This window comes from Rhyacophila brunnea, unplaced genomic scaffold, assembly GCF_057557595.1.
Source record: "Rhyacophila brunnea isolate RB1 unplaced genomic scaffold, BYU_Rbru_1.0 scaffold_13, whole genome shotgun sequence".
Taxonomy (NCBI): Eukaryota; Metazoa; Arthropoda; class Insecta; order Trichoptera; family Rhyacophilidae; genus Rhyacophila; species Rhyacophila brunnea.
The window spans coordinates 14,486,687-14,499,923 of NW_028232785.1; the positions used below are offsets into that span (position 1 = coordinate 14,486,687).

Sequence of the window (13,237 nt, forward strand, 5' to 3'; positions counted from 1 at the left end):
GGCGGCATTTTATCTAGGGACGTCACTGTGTCTTAAGCATAGGGTGTTCAACTAATGTGTGCTACCCGTGCTCACGTATGGCTGCGAGACGTGGACCCTCGACACAAGAGATGTCCAAAGGCTAAGAGTCGCACAGTGAGGCATGGAGAGGTGTATGTTGAGCATCACGCGAAAGGACCGTAAGAGAAACGAATGGGTTAGGAAGCAGACAGAAGTACGCGATGTAATAGACGTTGCCAAACAGCTGAAATGGAGATGGGCGGGGTACATTGCTCGCCGAAAGAACGGCCGCTGGACAAATGCCGTCATCTAGTGGTTACCCAAGGGACACGAAGCGTACACAGGGTCGCCCTAAAAGCCGCTGGATTGACGAACTTGTAAAGTTCGGCGGAAATACGTGGCAGCGAACTATACAGGACCGTGAGAGCTGGAAGAAGCTTGGGAAGGCCTTCATCCAGCAGTGGATTGACCCCGGCTGATGATGATATGTATACACAAGACATGCAATTATTTAGTATTTTTGATGGATTTTTAAAATAAAGCTCGTGGTTGTTTAGAATATTTTACTAAGTCTTTCGTTTTTTGTAATGTTCCTGGTACCTACAATTTTTTTTCGATGCAATACTTTCGAATTATTGATACATTTGTTTCGATAAGAACATCTTTACAATTAAAGAACAAGATACAGGTTGACTAATAATACTTCTAAATAGTACCTATTGTGTGAATAAAAAGCATGATATTTACACTTTGATAAGTTACTCCATCCTTTTTGGAGTGTCTTGTAGTACATATTATTCCACATTTTTTAACAACACATCTAGGCATTTTGTGAGATAATAATAATTACGACAACGCTTAGAACAGCCGCGAGTGCGTACCTACATACGAAAGAATGAAATTTGTAGAGCTTACTCGAACATTACAGGCCTTTTACGAGGGAAATAATGATTATGTGATATTATGTTTAGCCGAATACCTACATTGACATTAAAATGGTAAGATTCGCCACTGGCCATTTTAAGAAGCATTATGTTTCATCTAGTATTATAATAATAGGTATATCAAAGCATTTTAACTATACAAATGACAAAGAAAATAGTGGCAACACATGACGTGTAACATAATAATAATTAACTGTCTTATTCATACTTATTGCCATAGATTTTGGACGGTGCTACATTGTTAATCTGTATATAAAAATAAATTCCAATTATTTCGGAAAAGGTTTCAATTACTAAAATTCAATCATTATTGGCGTGAGACAATTTTTGACTATTGAGCCACGTAACTATTATTCTCTATGGTAAAAATCTTCTGTCACGGTGCTAAATTGTTAATATCAAAGCGACTAGTGTCATTGTTTCCACAAAAGTAAGATAAATTCTTATATTCATTTAAAATGGATGTAAAACGCGAACCTGATGAATTGGGATCCGGTGCAGGAGGGCAGCAATTGTTCGACGTGCCAATAGATATCCATGTCAACAGTGCCAATTCGCACATCAAGGAAGAAATTTCCGACGATGTGAGTTGTGTTTTTGAGGTTAGTTTTTAAAATCTTTTTTCAACAGTCTTGCACCGATAACCATGTGCTTATTATCTTTATATAATGAAATGTGCCTCCATCACATCAAATACATTACATTGGCTGCTAGCATAATATTATGTTGGCGGTTATAAATATATAATATGTAGTTACCTATTTATTTTATCGGCGAAAAATGTTTTAAAAATCACCTTATTATTATGAACGATCTTAGTGTTTGTATCATCTGATGAAGCCAATGACATTAATATAGACGAAGCACCTGGGAAAAAAATGACACTTTTTTGTCGGGTCTGCCGAATGGCATAATCTGTTGTGTGAATATTACCTACTCTATAAACTGAGTGTTGATTTATACTTTTAAACTTAAAATCACGGATTCAGGGATATTAAGTATTACGGCATAATCTGTTTTAACGCCATTACAATAAAGGTGATATTGCTATAAATTCCCGATGCTTTTTGTCACGTCTGCCGAATGGTTCGGTTCGAACGGGTTCGCTCAAATGGACATTGACACTAGAAACACTGTTCTAACGCCATTACAATAGTGGTGATATTGCTATAAATTCCCGATGCGTGATATCGCCTAATGAAAATTGCGTGACGTCTTCCTATACATCTGCGAATGTCGTATGCGCGAATTTACTTGCTAACTACTGTATTGAGTGCGTTGTCCATTAATAATGTCATTGTCTGAAGCCGATCCAAGTATCGGTAATCACATGATGCACAATTATAACCAATGTACTGTAATTGTTACAATAAGTGCTAATACTTTGATACAAACCTACCTACCGTAAGTTTGATAATATTTCTTACCTACCTACTTTATCACTTTAGCGGTCGATAAGTAAAGAATAGACCCAATGAAGCTAATATAACAATTAATTTTGATAATTACAAAACATTCTAATGCGTGGGCTTATTGCTGCGATATCTAATCAGCATGTAAATGATATTCCATCCAGGGGAACATCTAAATATCCGATAGTGACAAAACAGTGTCGATAGATTGATGCTTGTCGTGTACGTATAGTAAGAAAGATTCCGTAAAAACGTATCAATATGTACTTTTTTGACTGCTCTGATCCAAATGTCGATAAACACTGATGCATTTACAACTTTAGCTAATCAAAATGGATGTGAAACTCGAGTCAGATGAAAGCGAATCCTACGAACAATGGCAGCGCTGCTCTGATATAATAAATAAGCGATCTGACAGCCCGGAAACTAGCCCTTACATCAAGCAAGAGGGTGCTGACGATTTGAGTTGCAGTTTTGAGGTTAGTTTTTCCGAACGAATGTCGTTTATTGTATTGAATCATTGCATGTACTGTTACCAGAGACAATTCCCTCGCAAAGGGACGCCGCCGATCCCCTATCAGGAACCTTACATAAAACAAGCACAACTACTTCGGCAAACTTCATTAAATAATTATTACGAACAATTTAAATATAATATGATGGCCAGTAATGGATACGTGACCCAGAATCGACACTACGGGTGGCAGGCCCGAAAAATGGCGATTAGAAAGAGAGGCCGGATATCTGCACGCGGACGAAAGATGCGCCTTCTCTAACCGGACAGGCCTTCTCGTCCCAACCGCCGCGGGCTGCGGGCTGCGCCCGCGCAGCGACAAAACGATCGCCCAGAGCGCTGTGACGCCATCTTGTCGGCCACGCGTGTGTCATCTCTTAGCGACGCCGAGGTGCGGAATTTTTATTCCTGCGCGCCTCTGATATTACGCCCTCGTGGCCGTCCTGCCGACCATCCAGTTCCTCGCCGCCTACCGAGACGTGCCACGTGCTTCGCGCCCCTTTGCCGCCTACCGTGACCCCAGAACCCGCCGCGAGCTTCGCGCCCATTGCCGCCGACCGCCCATGTGGAATCCGCCTACCGGTATCGACCCATGCAGTGCCACCCAGCCCAGGGATAAATCACGTGTGAATGCAAGGTCGAAAAAAAATAAAAGTTCTCCAGTGAATATTGTGAAATGTGACAAGAACGAACCCACTTTTAAAATGCCGGCGCCGAATAAATTAGCGGTGACGCGGTAATAGGCCCGTAAAAATAACGTGCTCAATCTAAAGATCTTTGATGTAACCTCAATTGTAAACTATCATTGTTTTTCTATGTGTTATCCCGAATAAATTGCTGTCCTGTGCAGGATAATAAGTCAAAAATACGTGTATCTGTAATTATGCCCTATGACGTCACACATTCTTCCCAACATGAAACGATGCGGGATGGAGGGTCTACCCGGATACACATGCCTCCATTCCTCTCGGTCTCAGTACCTACTAATACCTTTTAGAACTCACGTGGTGTTGGTGGAGTCCTTCATTCGGGTGTTTTTGATGTTTGGGGAGTGAGAGATTTGTATAACGGGCACAACTAGTATAACACATAGGTTTAATTTATAATTCCGCACAGAATTATTTTTTATTACCTACACTAAAGCATGTACAAGGATTGTTACAAAAAGTTTAAGATTATTACAATAATTACATTTAAAGAGGTCTTAGATTAGGCACAACACTGACGTTATTTTTGTTGGCTGATTTAATTAGGTACCTTGTGGTATTCACTAATAATTAGGTTTCACGGGGCACTTGTTAATTATTTCGATTTAATTAATTTAAGGGTGGTTATAATGAATTATTATTAATACGATGACACAAAAGGGATACATTGATTTTTATGATAGGTATCGAAACAAACGTGGCTTTACATTGTAACGTATGCCACGCGAAATGGTGAGCGGGCTGTTAGAGGTCTCATGCTTTCGCGGGTAATTTTGTTACTGACTTTCTTATCTTTTATTTTTTTTAAATGGATCCCTTCTCGCGGGTGGCGAAACATGTCAGTGCGGGGCAAGGGGAGGATTTGACTAACTAACGGGATTTTTGCTTAGGGTCTGTCTGCGCTTTCAAGGTCAGATTTTTGTCGCTCCTACCAAGCAAGTAGCGTCTTTCGTTTGCGAAGTATTTCTTTTATAATATTTCTCGGGGGTTGCAAGCTTTTGCAGGGCTGGCCATTTATGATTTGATATGGAATTCTGAAGCGTGATTTGAGGCATACTTAGAGGGAGAGGGTATATTTGGTGACACTCCCTACTTAATATGACGTGTATTGCGATTTCGAAATGATAGAATTGAATTGGTAGGTACTGTTACCAAATATCATAATGCCTAAATCCCTCATCAACAATCCTCCAATCGACAGAGTTGAGAATGTAATGATAATATTATTGTAACTGTAAATGAGTCAAGGCTAAACGATGGTTGATGATGCACAGCCTTTGCACAGCGAAACAAACAAAAAGTACATTACCGTTATCTGTTTCTAGGCAAACGAAGGATCGAGGGTAGGTACGGCCAGTCGGCTACCTACCCTTCAGCCCTTACGTCGCCTCCAAATACGATTCGCTACCTTTTTCGCGCCACAGCGCGCCTTTACAAATGTTATTAACAATTAATTGTTTATCGTCAAGCGAAATATACTTACTTAATGTCCCTGAATCGGTGTTTTTAATAAGTGGGAAAGTGTAAATCAACACCCTCCGCAAACCCATACCTATCAAGTGTCGCCCAGTGCGTGAGGCCAACGAAGTCAATGCGACTTCAGAAACCACGGCCCTGAAAAAAACCCACGACGAGATTTTTCAAATTTTAATAAATTTGATGGCGCCCGCAAAGTTAACCGAACTATAATCTGTGTTGATGTGAAAAAATAATACGAATTAACAATGTGTTGTTTCCCGCCCGTCTTCGATATAGAATTCGACGGTAGGGCATTCAGTGACGTCCGAGTATTTATCGAACAGTGCGAACAATATTTTACATCCGCCAAGACCCACGACTACCACAGGTCAAGGTTAGCTGCATCTGGTCTCCGAAACCATGCTCTAACCTGGTGGGAAGCTCTTCCATCCCGACCGTCTTCATGGGAGATTTTCCGATGGGAACTCGTACGAGAATTTCGCTCACAGCAGCGGATCGACCGATTGGAATACGAGCTTAAATCGATCCGGCAGAGACCATCTCAAGAAGCATTCCCATTCCTAATCGAGAAAAGAGACGTAGCTCTCGTGATTATGCAGCAAATTGAGCCGGAAGAATTATCAAAACGCTTCTATAACCTGTTATGTGAACGAGATAGAACGCGGGTCGACCGAAAACCATGGAAGACACTGCAAGAACTCATTGAAGTGGCACGTAATCTAGAACAATGGATTCCAGACGAAGACTCCGACCAGGAAGCTAACAAATATCCTTCACAATTACTACCAACAAAATACGACCGAAATTATAAAAAGGGACACCACTGGCAGTCCAGGTACGAATCCCCAAACGCCAAGTGCTGCAGAACTAATAAAAATACCACTACGGGTAAAGTGAACCAGTGCTGCGGAATTCAACGCTACACAATAACCGATGAACGAAATTATTGTAGAAGATGGAGCCGAAATAATATATCGTGTTGTAATCAGGACCGGTTCATGGAAACAAATCAATACGCTATACCCTCTGGCCGCCATTCTGTAGACGCCGATAACTGGAGACGCCGTCCTTATGAACTTTACGACGAACCGAAATCACCGCTCCCCAAAGAACCCGTCGACATACGACGAACCTCCGACAACGGAAAGATACCCGCTCGCGAGCTGGCACATACCACAGCAAACGTCGAGATGATGAAGGTACCCCCAAGCACCAGAACAAAAATAAATACAACCGACTTGTACCCGACTTCGTACACCAGGCCAATGCAAGCTTCACAAGCAAATCATTACAATCTTCACCACAAATATGAAACCAGAGCCAAGGGGCACAAGATTGCGCAAACCGCCGAAGACGAACCAGCGTCTCCCACAAAAAACCGAAACACCCGATTCTTCTACCGCCAGAACGACTCTATACAGTACCGCCGACCCCACCCCGCAGACGAAAAAGATACCCTAAAAATCCAGGGCGACGAACATCAGCCGTGGAATCCAGTCCAGCAGCAGGCAGAATCTGTCGAGATATCTACACCTTCATTAGCTAACAGCTCCAACCGCAGTGCTACCGGCACCGGCCGAGGGAACTCATCGCACGACGAAACTTGGCAGCCTCGGCACTCCCATGGCTGAAGCAGCCAATCACGCTGAGAACTATCAGTGACCCGAATCAGTTACAACAGTTAGATCCCATGAATAGTCAATAAGTTTGTTTGTGTGTGTTTTTACCCCCAACTCTGTCTGATTCTTGATGGTGGATTAAAGGCAAAAGTAAATGGGGGGGCTTGTTACCAAATATCATAATGCCTAAATCCCCCATCAACAATCCTCCAATCGACAGAGTTGAGAATATAATGATAATATTATTGTAACTGTAAATGAGTCAAGGCTAAACGATGGTCGATGATGCACAGCGGAACAAACAAAAAGAACGTTACCGTTATCTGTTTCTAGGCAAACGAAGGATCGAGGGTAGGTACGGCCAGTCTGCTACCTACCCTTCAGCCCTTACGTCGCCTCCAAATACGATTCGCTACCTTTTTCGCGCCACAGCGCGCCTTTACAAATGTTATTAACAATTAACTGTTTATCGTCAAGCGAAAAATACTTACTTAATGTCCCTGAATCGGTGTTTTTAATAAGTGGGAAAGTGTAAATCAACACCCTCCGCAAACCCATACCTATCCTAGGTCATTTCTACGTGACACTGAGATTAGAATACGACCTTTAGTACCTATGTGGTGTCACAGTAGGGACCTTCCTAATATTGTATTGACTACAGTCAGGTTATCGTTGTCAAGGAAAGATCAACTTTACTGTGAGACGAAACTACTCAAACACGTTCTAAACCAACGTGTAAATTTGCGATATTCGGGATTCAAACCAGTGACCCACGTAAATATCGCGGGACGATTATTACTGCCGACAACTTACTATCGTAGATTTAAATTCTCTTTTGGATTCAGTTAATGGAATTTATTAAATTTCTTAGTTAAATATTTTTTTGCCGACAGCATAAAAACCCCAGATATCAATAAACCTATCTCGAATTCTCGAGAAAACACAAGTTTATTTTATAACTTATGTTTTAGTATAAAATAATTTAATTTACCTTTAGTCCCAAACGCTGTAATAGAGCCAACCATCTATGTTTTACAGAACCCTGAATCAGACTTGTCTACCATTAAATCTGAGAGTGATTTTCATCTTGGTGACTTCAAGGATGAGTTTGTCAAAGAGACGAAAAGCTCACTCAATTATGAAGAATCTCAACCCGGTTGCTCGTATTCGGAATGCATGCCGGTAAGACAAACCTTCATATATAATTTTATTAAATTTATTTAAAACGATTTTATTTAATCGTGTATTTTCTTATTTAAACAAATGATTGTTATAAAAGTTTAGGGTATGTACATTTGCTTTTATACGATGCGTCAGTTAATTGCTACCGTTTTCCGATAGCCAGCTACCTCGCTAGACCTTGCAGGGTGCTTGGCGTCCTTATGCAATAGTCGTGAATTTTAATATGAAATATAATGATGAAATTTGTCTAATAATCATGAAAAACACTAACTTGGTATGCTGATTAGGTACGTTATGTAGTAGGTAGTTTGGTTGAAGTCGTGATTTTTTTCATTTTTACAGATTTTCGCTCAGTTTGACGCGATTAAATTAACAGGAGTATAATAGGGAACATAAATTAACAGCTTTATCGTGCATTTAGATGATTGCATCAATCCATAATTACCGTCATTTTTTCTGAAATTATTTAATTTAAGTAGTTACTTATATAAAATTCAGTGTTAAAACCGTAGGTACTATATCTTATAGTATGTGTACTATAACTTTCTCTCACGTACTATATACGATATCAAAAAGGTATAGTTTCTACCAAAACAATTACTTTGGTGACAAAAAGATACCAACAATATAGCCCATAGTCTACAACTCTAAGATTAGTAATGAATCGACTTCTGAGAGTTGAGGAGCTTTTGACAGATATTAATATCTAATTTCGCATGAAATAAAATGAAGTAAAGACCAGTACGCATGGTGAAATATTGCCTGAAAAAATGGAAGAGGTAATCAGCGACGCTGCAATATATCAATTTGACGTGTCAGTCAAATAGGAAAATATCGAGGCCGACAGCAATACTATTCACTTATTATATATCGTCACTGTTCTGGCAGAAGACACTAATTCGAAAAAATGACATATTGAGTAAGTTATACCAAAATGTTCCTTATTTCAAACTTTACCGTCTGGAAACCTTCTTAATAAATAAACAGTCTTTATTTGAAGTCATCCTTTTTACGATTACTTAATAAACTCACATGATAGACCAATCAAACATTTTAACAACTTCAAAGTCAAATTACTCAAAACTAGTATTCTCCAGTTAGTGTGTTCTACCAGAACAGAGACGAATGTTCAATAATTCAAAATTATGCATTTTCAATTATTAGAATGGTACATTCTTAAATCTTGTGATTTATTCGTTGAATAAAAGAAATAGTTAGTTAAAAATTATTGGCAAGTTCAAGTAAATTACATCACTATAAATATTGGAGAAATCCGTGTCGTCGGTTAGTAATTGAAGTAGTAGGTACCTACTTTGATTTAATAAACAAAAACCGTTTTCCAAAGTAGCTTGATTTAGAAGAGCGCTGATGAGCAGGTATTAAAAGGCCAATAGTTAAATTTGTCTCAATTAGTATGTCTCCTCGTAGCATAGAGGAGAATGCGCGAACGGGGCGTAAACCCAAGAGATGTTGGTTATAATATCTGTATACCAGAGGTAAACTATTGTCACTCCAAAAATCGTGAAATGGAGTTATTGTTATATTGTTACTTCATTACTTATCCTGCATACGTGGTAAACAGCTGTAACTCATATTACTCTTATTATAAACGTTAAAAATTAAAAATCTCATTGTAACTCCATAACATTTAGAGGTAAATAACAGTAAGAAAACATACAATTCTTTTGATGAAACTTATAATCGAACTACAACGGTAAACAAACAAAAAGGTTTTGATAAATAGATAAATTTTATCTTTTTCCATTCACGAATGACACAAGCTGAAAGTTCCAAAAATCACAAATTCGTCTCTCCTGTGAAGTTGTCATTTTGGATTTACCGAAGTTTACCTCTGGTATACAGATATATTTTCTCAGAAGTGTTTTTCAAAATTATTTATGTTCAATCATTGGAATGGTACATTCTTCAATCTTTTGAATTATTCGTTAAATAAAAGAATAGTTAATTAACAATCATATTTATCGAATATTGAATTCAATATACCAACCCTATTCTTTTTGTAGATTTCTACCCAGTTCGCAGTACGTCGCAGTAAGCCACTGGACATCATTAGAAAAGATAAAATTGACAATAACCTGCCCAACAAAATAGTACATGCAATCAATAAAAACGAAAATGTGATGATACAGAATGCAGAAATAACTATCGATGGACAGAACTTCAAACAGGAAGTTCAAAAATTGTACTTGCCAAAGGTGGTTCGAATTAAGCTGAGAAGAGTTACATATTTTCCACGTAACTTTATTTGTAATGATTGTTATGGAGTATTTGAATCTTTAAATCATCTAAATAGTCACTACATTTTATGTAAAAAGTCTCAGCATCTTGAGTCATACAAGACACATACTGGTGAAAAACCTCATCAATGCGATGTATGTTTTAAAAAGTTCTTTCAAATCAGTCATCTAAAAGAGCATAAAATGACACATTTTGATGAAAATAAACTTCAATGCGATGTGTGTTTAAAAATATTTGCGCACACTGCTAGTCTCAGAAGACATAAAATGGCCCATACTGGTGAAAAACCATATCATTGCGATCAATGTTCAAAAAAATTTCAGAGAATTAGTCATCTAAAAACGCATAAACAGAGACATTCTGGTGAAAAACCACATCAATGCGATGTCTGTTTTAAAAAATTCATCGGAATAAGTGATCTCAAGCGACATAAAATTTCACATTCCGGTAAAAAAATACATCAATGCGATGTATGTTTTAAAAAGTTCTTCCAAACCAGTCATCTCAGAGGACATAAAATGACACATTCTGCTGAAAAAAAACATCAATGCGATGTATGTTTAAAAAAATTTCTTCAGTATAGTCATTTCAAAAGACACAAAATGACACATATTGGTGAAAAATCACATCAATGCGATGTATGTTTTAAAAAATTCGCCGAAATTGGTTATCTGAAAAAACATAAAAAGACACACACTGGTGAAAAACCACACCAATGCAATGTGTGTTTACTAAAATTTGCGCTTATTGGTAACTTCAAAAGGCATAAACTAACACATTCTGGAGATAAACCATATCAATGCGATGTTTGTTTTAAAAAATTCACTGAAAGTGGAACTCTCAAAATCCATAAATTGTTACATGCTGGTGAAAACCCACAATGTGATGTGTGTTTTAAAAAATTTAGTCAAATTCGTTGTCTTAATATACATAAATTGATACATACCGGTGAAAAACCACATACATGCGATGTATGTTTTAAAAAATTTCCGCTGATCGCTTACCTCAAAAGGCATAAAATGACACATTCTGATGATAATAAACATCAATGCGATGTGTGCTTAAAAAAATTTGCACACATTAGTAGTCTTAAAAGACATAAAATGACGCATACTGATGAAAACCATTGACAATGCGATCTACGTTCAATTAATACTTTGGACGCGGAAGACGCACACGGTGCGTAATGACCAGGCGGCCGATCGATGTAATTAACGTGCATTTTAAAGGGGGCAATTAAAATCTCATTATCTATTCAGCAGCGAAAGCGTTAATATACTCAAAATGCATAAAATTACATATTCTGATGATAAACTACATAAATGTGATTTGTGTTTTAAAAAATTCACATGAGTTGGTCATCTCAAAACGTATAAAATGACACATTCTGGTGAATAACCTCACCAATGCCATGCGTGTCTTAAAAAAATCATCTAAATTGGTCATATCAAAACGCATTTTGAAGATTTGATAAATGAATTATGATTTTTTTTAAGGAAACAAACAGTTACATATTGATTACAAAAATTTAAAATATAATAATGAAAAGTTATTGCAACCAGCAAAGTTTCCATGTATACATTATAGTAAAGTTATGCCTAACAAGATAGAGAGTAAGAATAACATAAATATAAAGAAATTACATAAGAAAATTACATGAGAAAAATGAGGAATAATAATGAATAATTAATTTATATACAAAAAAAGTAACATAAAAAAAATATAAATATATATATATCTATTTAAATAAAATTTTGGAGATAGCGCGTTTAAATGAAACAGGTGAATTTTTAAAAGGATCAACGGTGGAGAAATACATATTATAATTTAAATACGAGCGCCGAATAAAAGAGTTTGGTTTCGCGTAAATCTTGATGGACAATGGAAACCCACCCTTTTGAGTAAGTTTGGCGAGTCAACAAAACCATTGATAATTTTAAAAAGAAAATATAGATCAGATATAGAACGTCGAATTTCCAAAGATGGTACCATAAAAGTTGCAGTGGTCGAAAAAAATTAGATAAATCATAACAGTAAGCTTTAAAAATGAAGTGCTTACGAAATCGCTTTTGCACCGCTTTTAAAATATACAAGGAAGAATCAAGGTTTAAAAAAACACAAAAGATGTGAAATATGGTAAAAATTTAACTGACGAAAAGATATTCACTAACAACGATTCAAATTCTCTCTGCACAAAGAGTAAATGTGTTGGAAAAAAAGTGGATTAAACAGACAAAGAAAACGAAGAGGAAAGACACAATGAAAGATATGACAAAGACGACGTTAATGTTTTTATAAAAGGATAAATATGACAACTAGAGAAGACTCAAAAGAAAAAAACAAAGATGAAAACTGGAAAATAAAGACATAGTATACGAAACACAATAAGAGGACTCTGCCATGAATAAAAATTACATATTAAATAATTCAGTGATTGTCAGATATTTAATCAGATAAAAATGGAGGTAGGTACTATATTGGGTTAATAGAAGAAATAATAAAACATGAGCAAACATACATACATCTCTATCAATTTCTTAAAAACTATGAGACCACTGCATATTAATAGGTATGTATAAACCTACTAATGAAACCTGCATTGAAATTATTGTGAATTGTATTTTTTTCCAACCTAAAATAATATGTGAGCACGTGACGGGGGGTGGCAAACATAATTTTCGCTGCTAATATTATTATTATTGACTTAGTTGATATCCCTATCTGAAACCTTTTATTTTAAAATTTGTTAGAGAATATAAATATTAATATTAGCTATAAAACAATTACGCAAAAACACTTTTTTCCTTTCTTTAAATACTATGTAGTAATAGTTTGATGATTTTTATTCCACTGAGAAGATATTTTTGTGAAGAGCAACGAATGTTGTCTTTTAAACATTTTAATATGGACTTAACATAAAATTAACAGAACCGAATAAATGCTTTGGCCGCCATCGAAATTTGGCACCTTACGACGGTTCAGAGCAACCATAAACTGAACTTTGAGGATCGATGCCGATGGTATGCAGTTATGTAAATTTAGGAGTAAAGAGCCGGTTTCAAAGTGGACCGGAGCGTAGTTCCGGTTCATGAAATTCCCGAAAGTATCACTCCGTCTTGTC

The 13,237-nt window shown here is 37.1% G+C and overlaps 1 protein-coding gene across 1 annotated transcript; it reads left to right on the plus strand.

Annotated features, from left to right (window-relative positions):
• The first annotated feature begins 1,397 nt into the window (after window positions 1-1,397).
• On the plus strand, window positions 1,398-12,510 carry LOC147076595 (uncharacterized). The gene is made up of 3 exons (XM_085941294.1): window positions 1,398-1,546; window positions 7,714-7,857; window positions 9,882-12,510. Exons 1-3 carry the CDS (start codon window positions 1,403-1,405, stop codon window positions 11,244-11,246), a joined length of 1,653 nt encoding a protein of 550 aa, XP_085797420.1. The 5' UTR covers window positions 1,398-1,402; the 3' UTR covers window positions 11,247-12,510.
• Window positions 12,511-13,237: the final 727 nt, after the last annotated feature.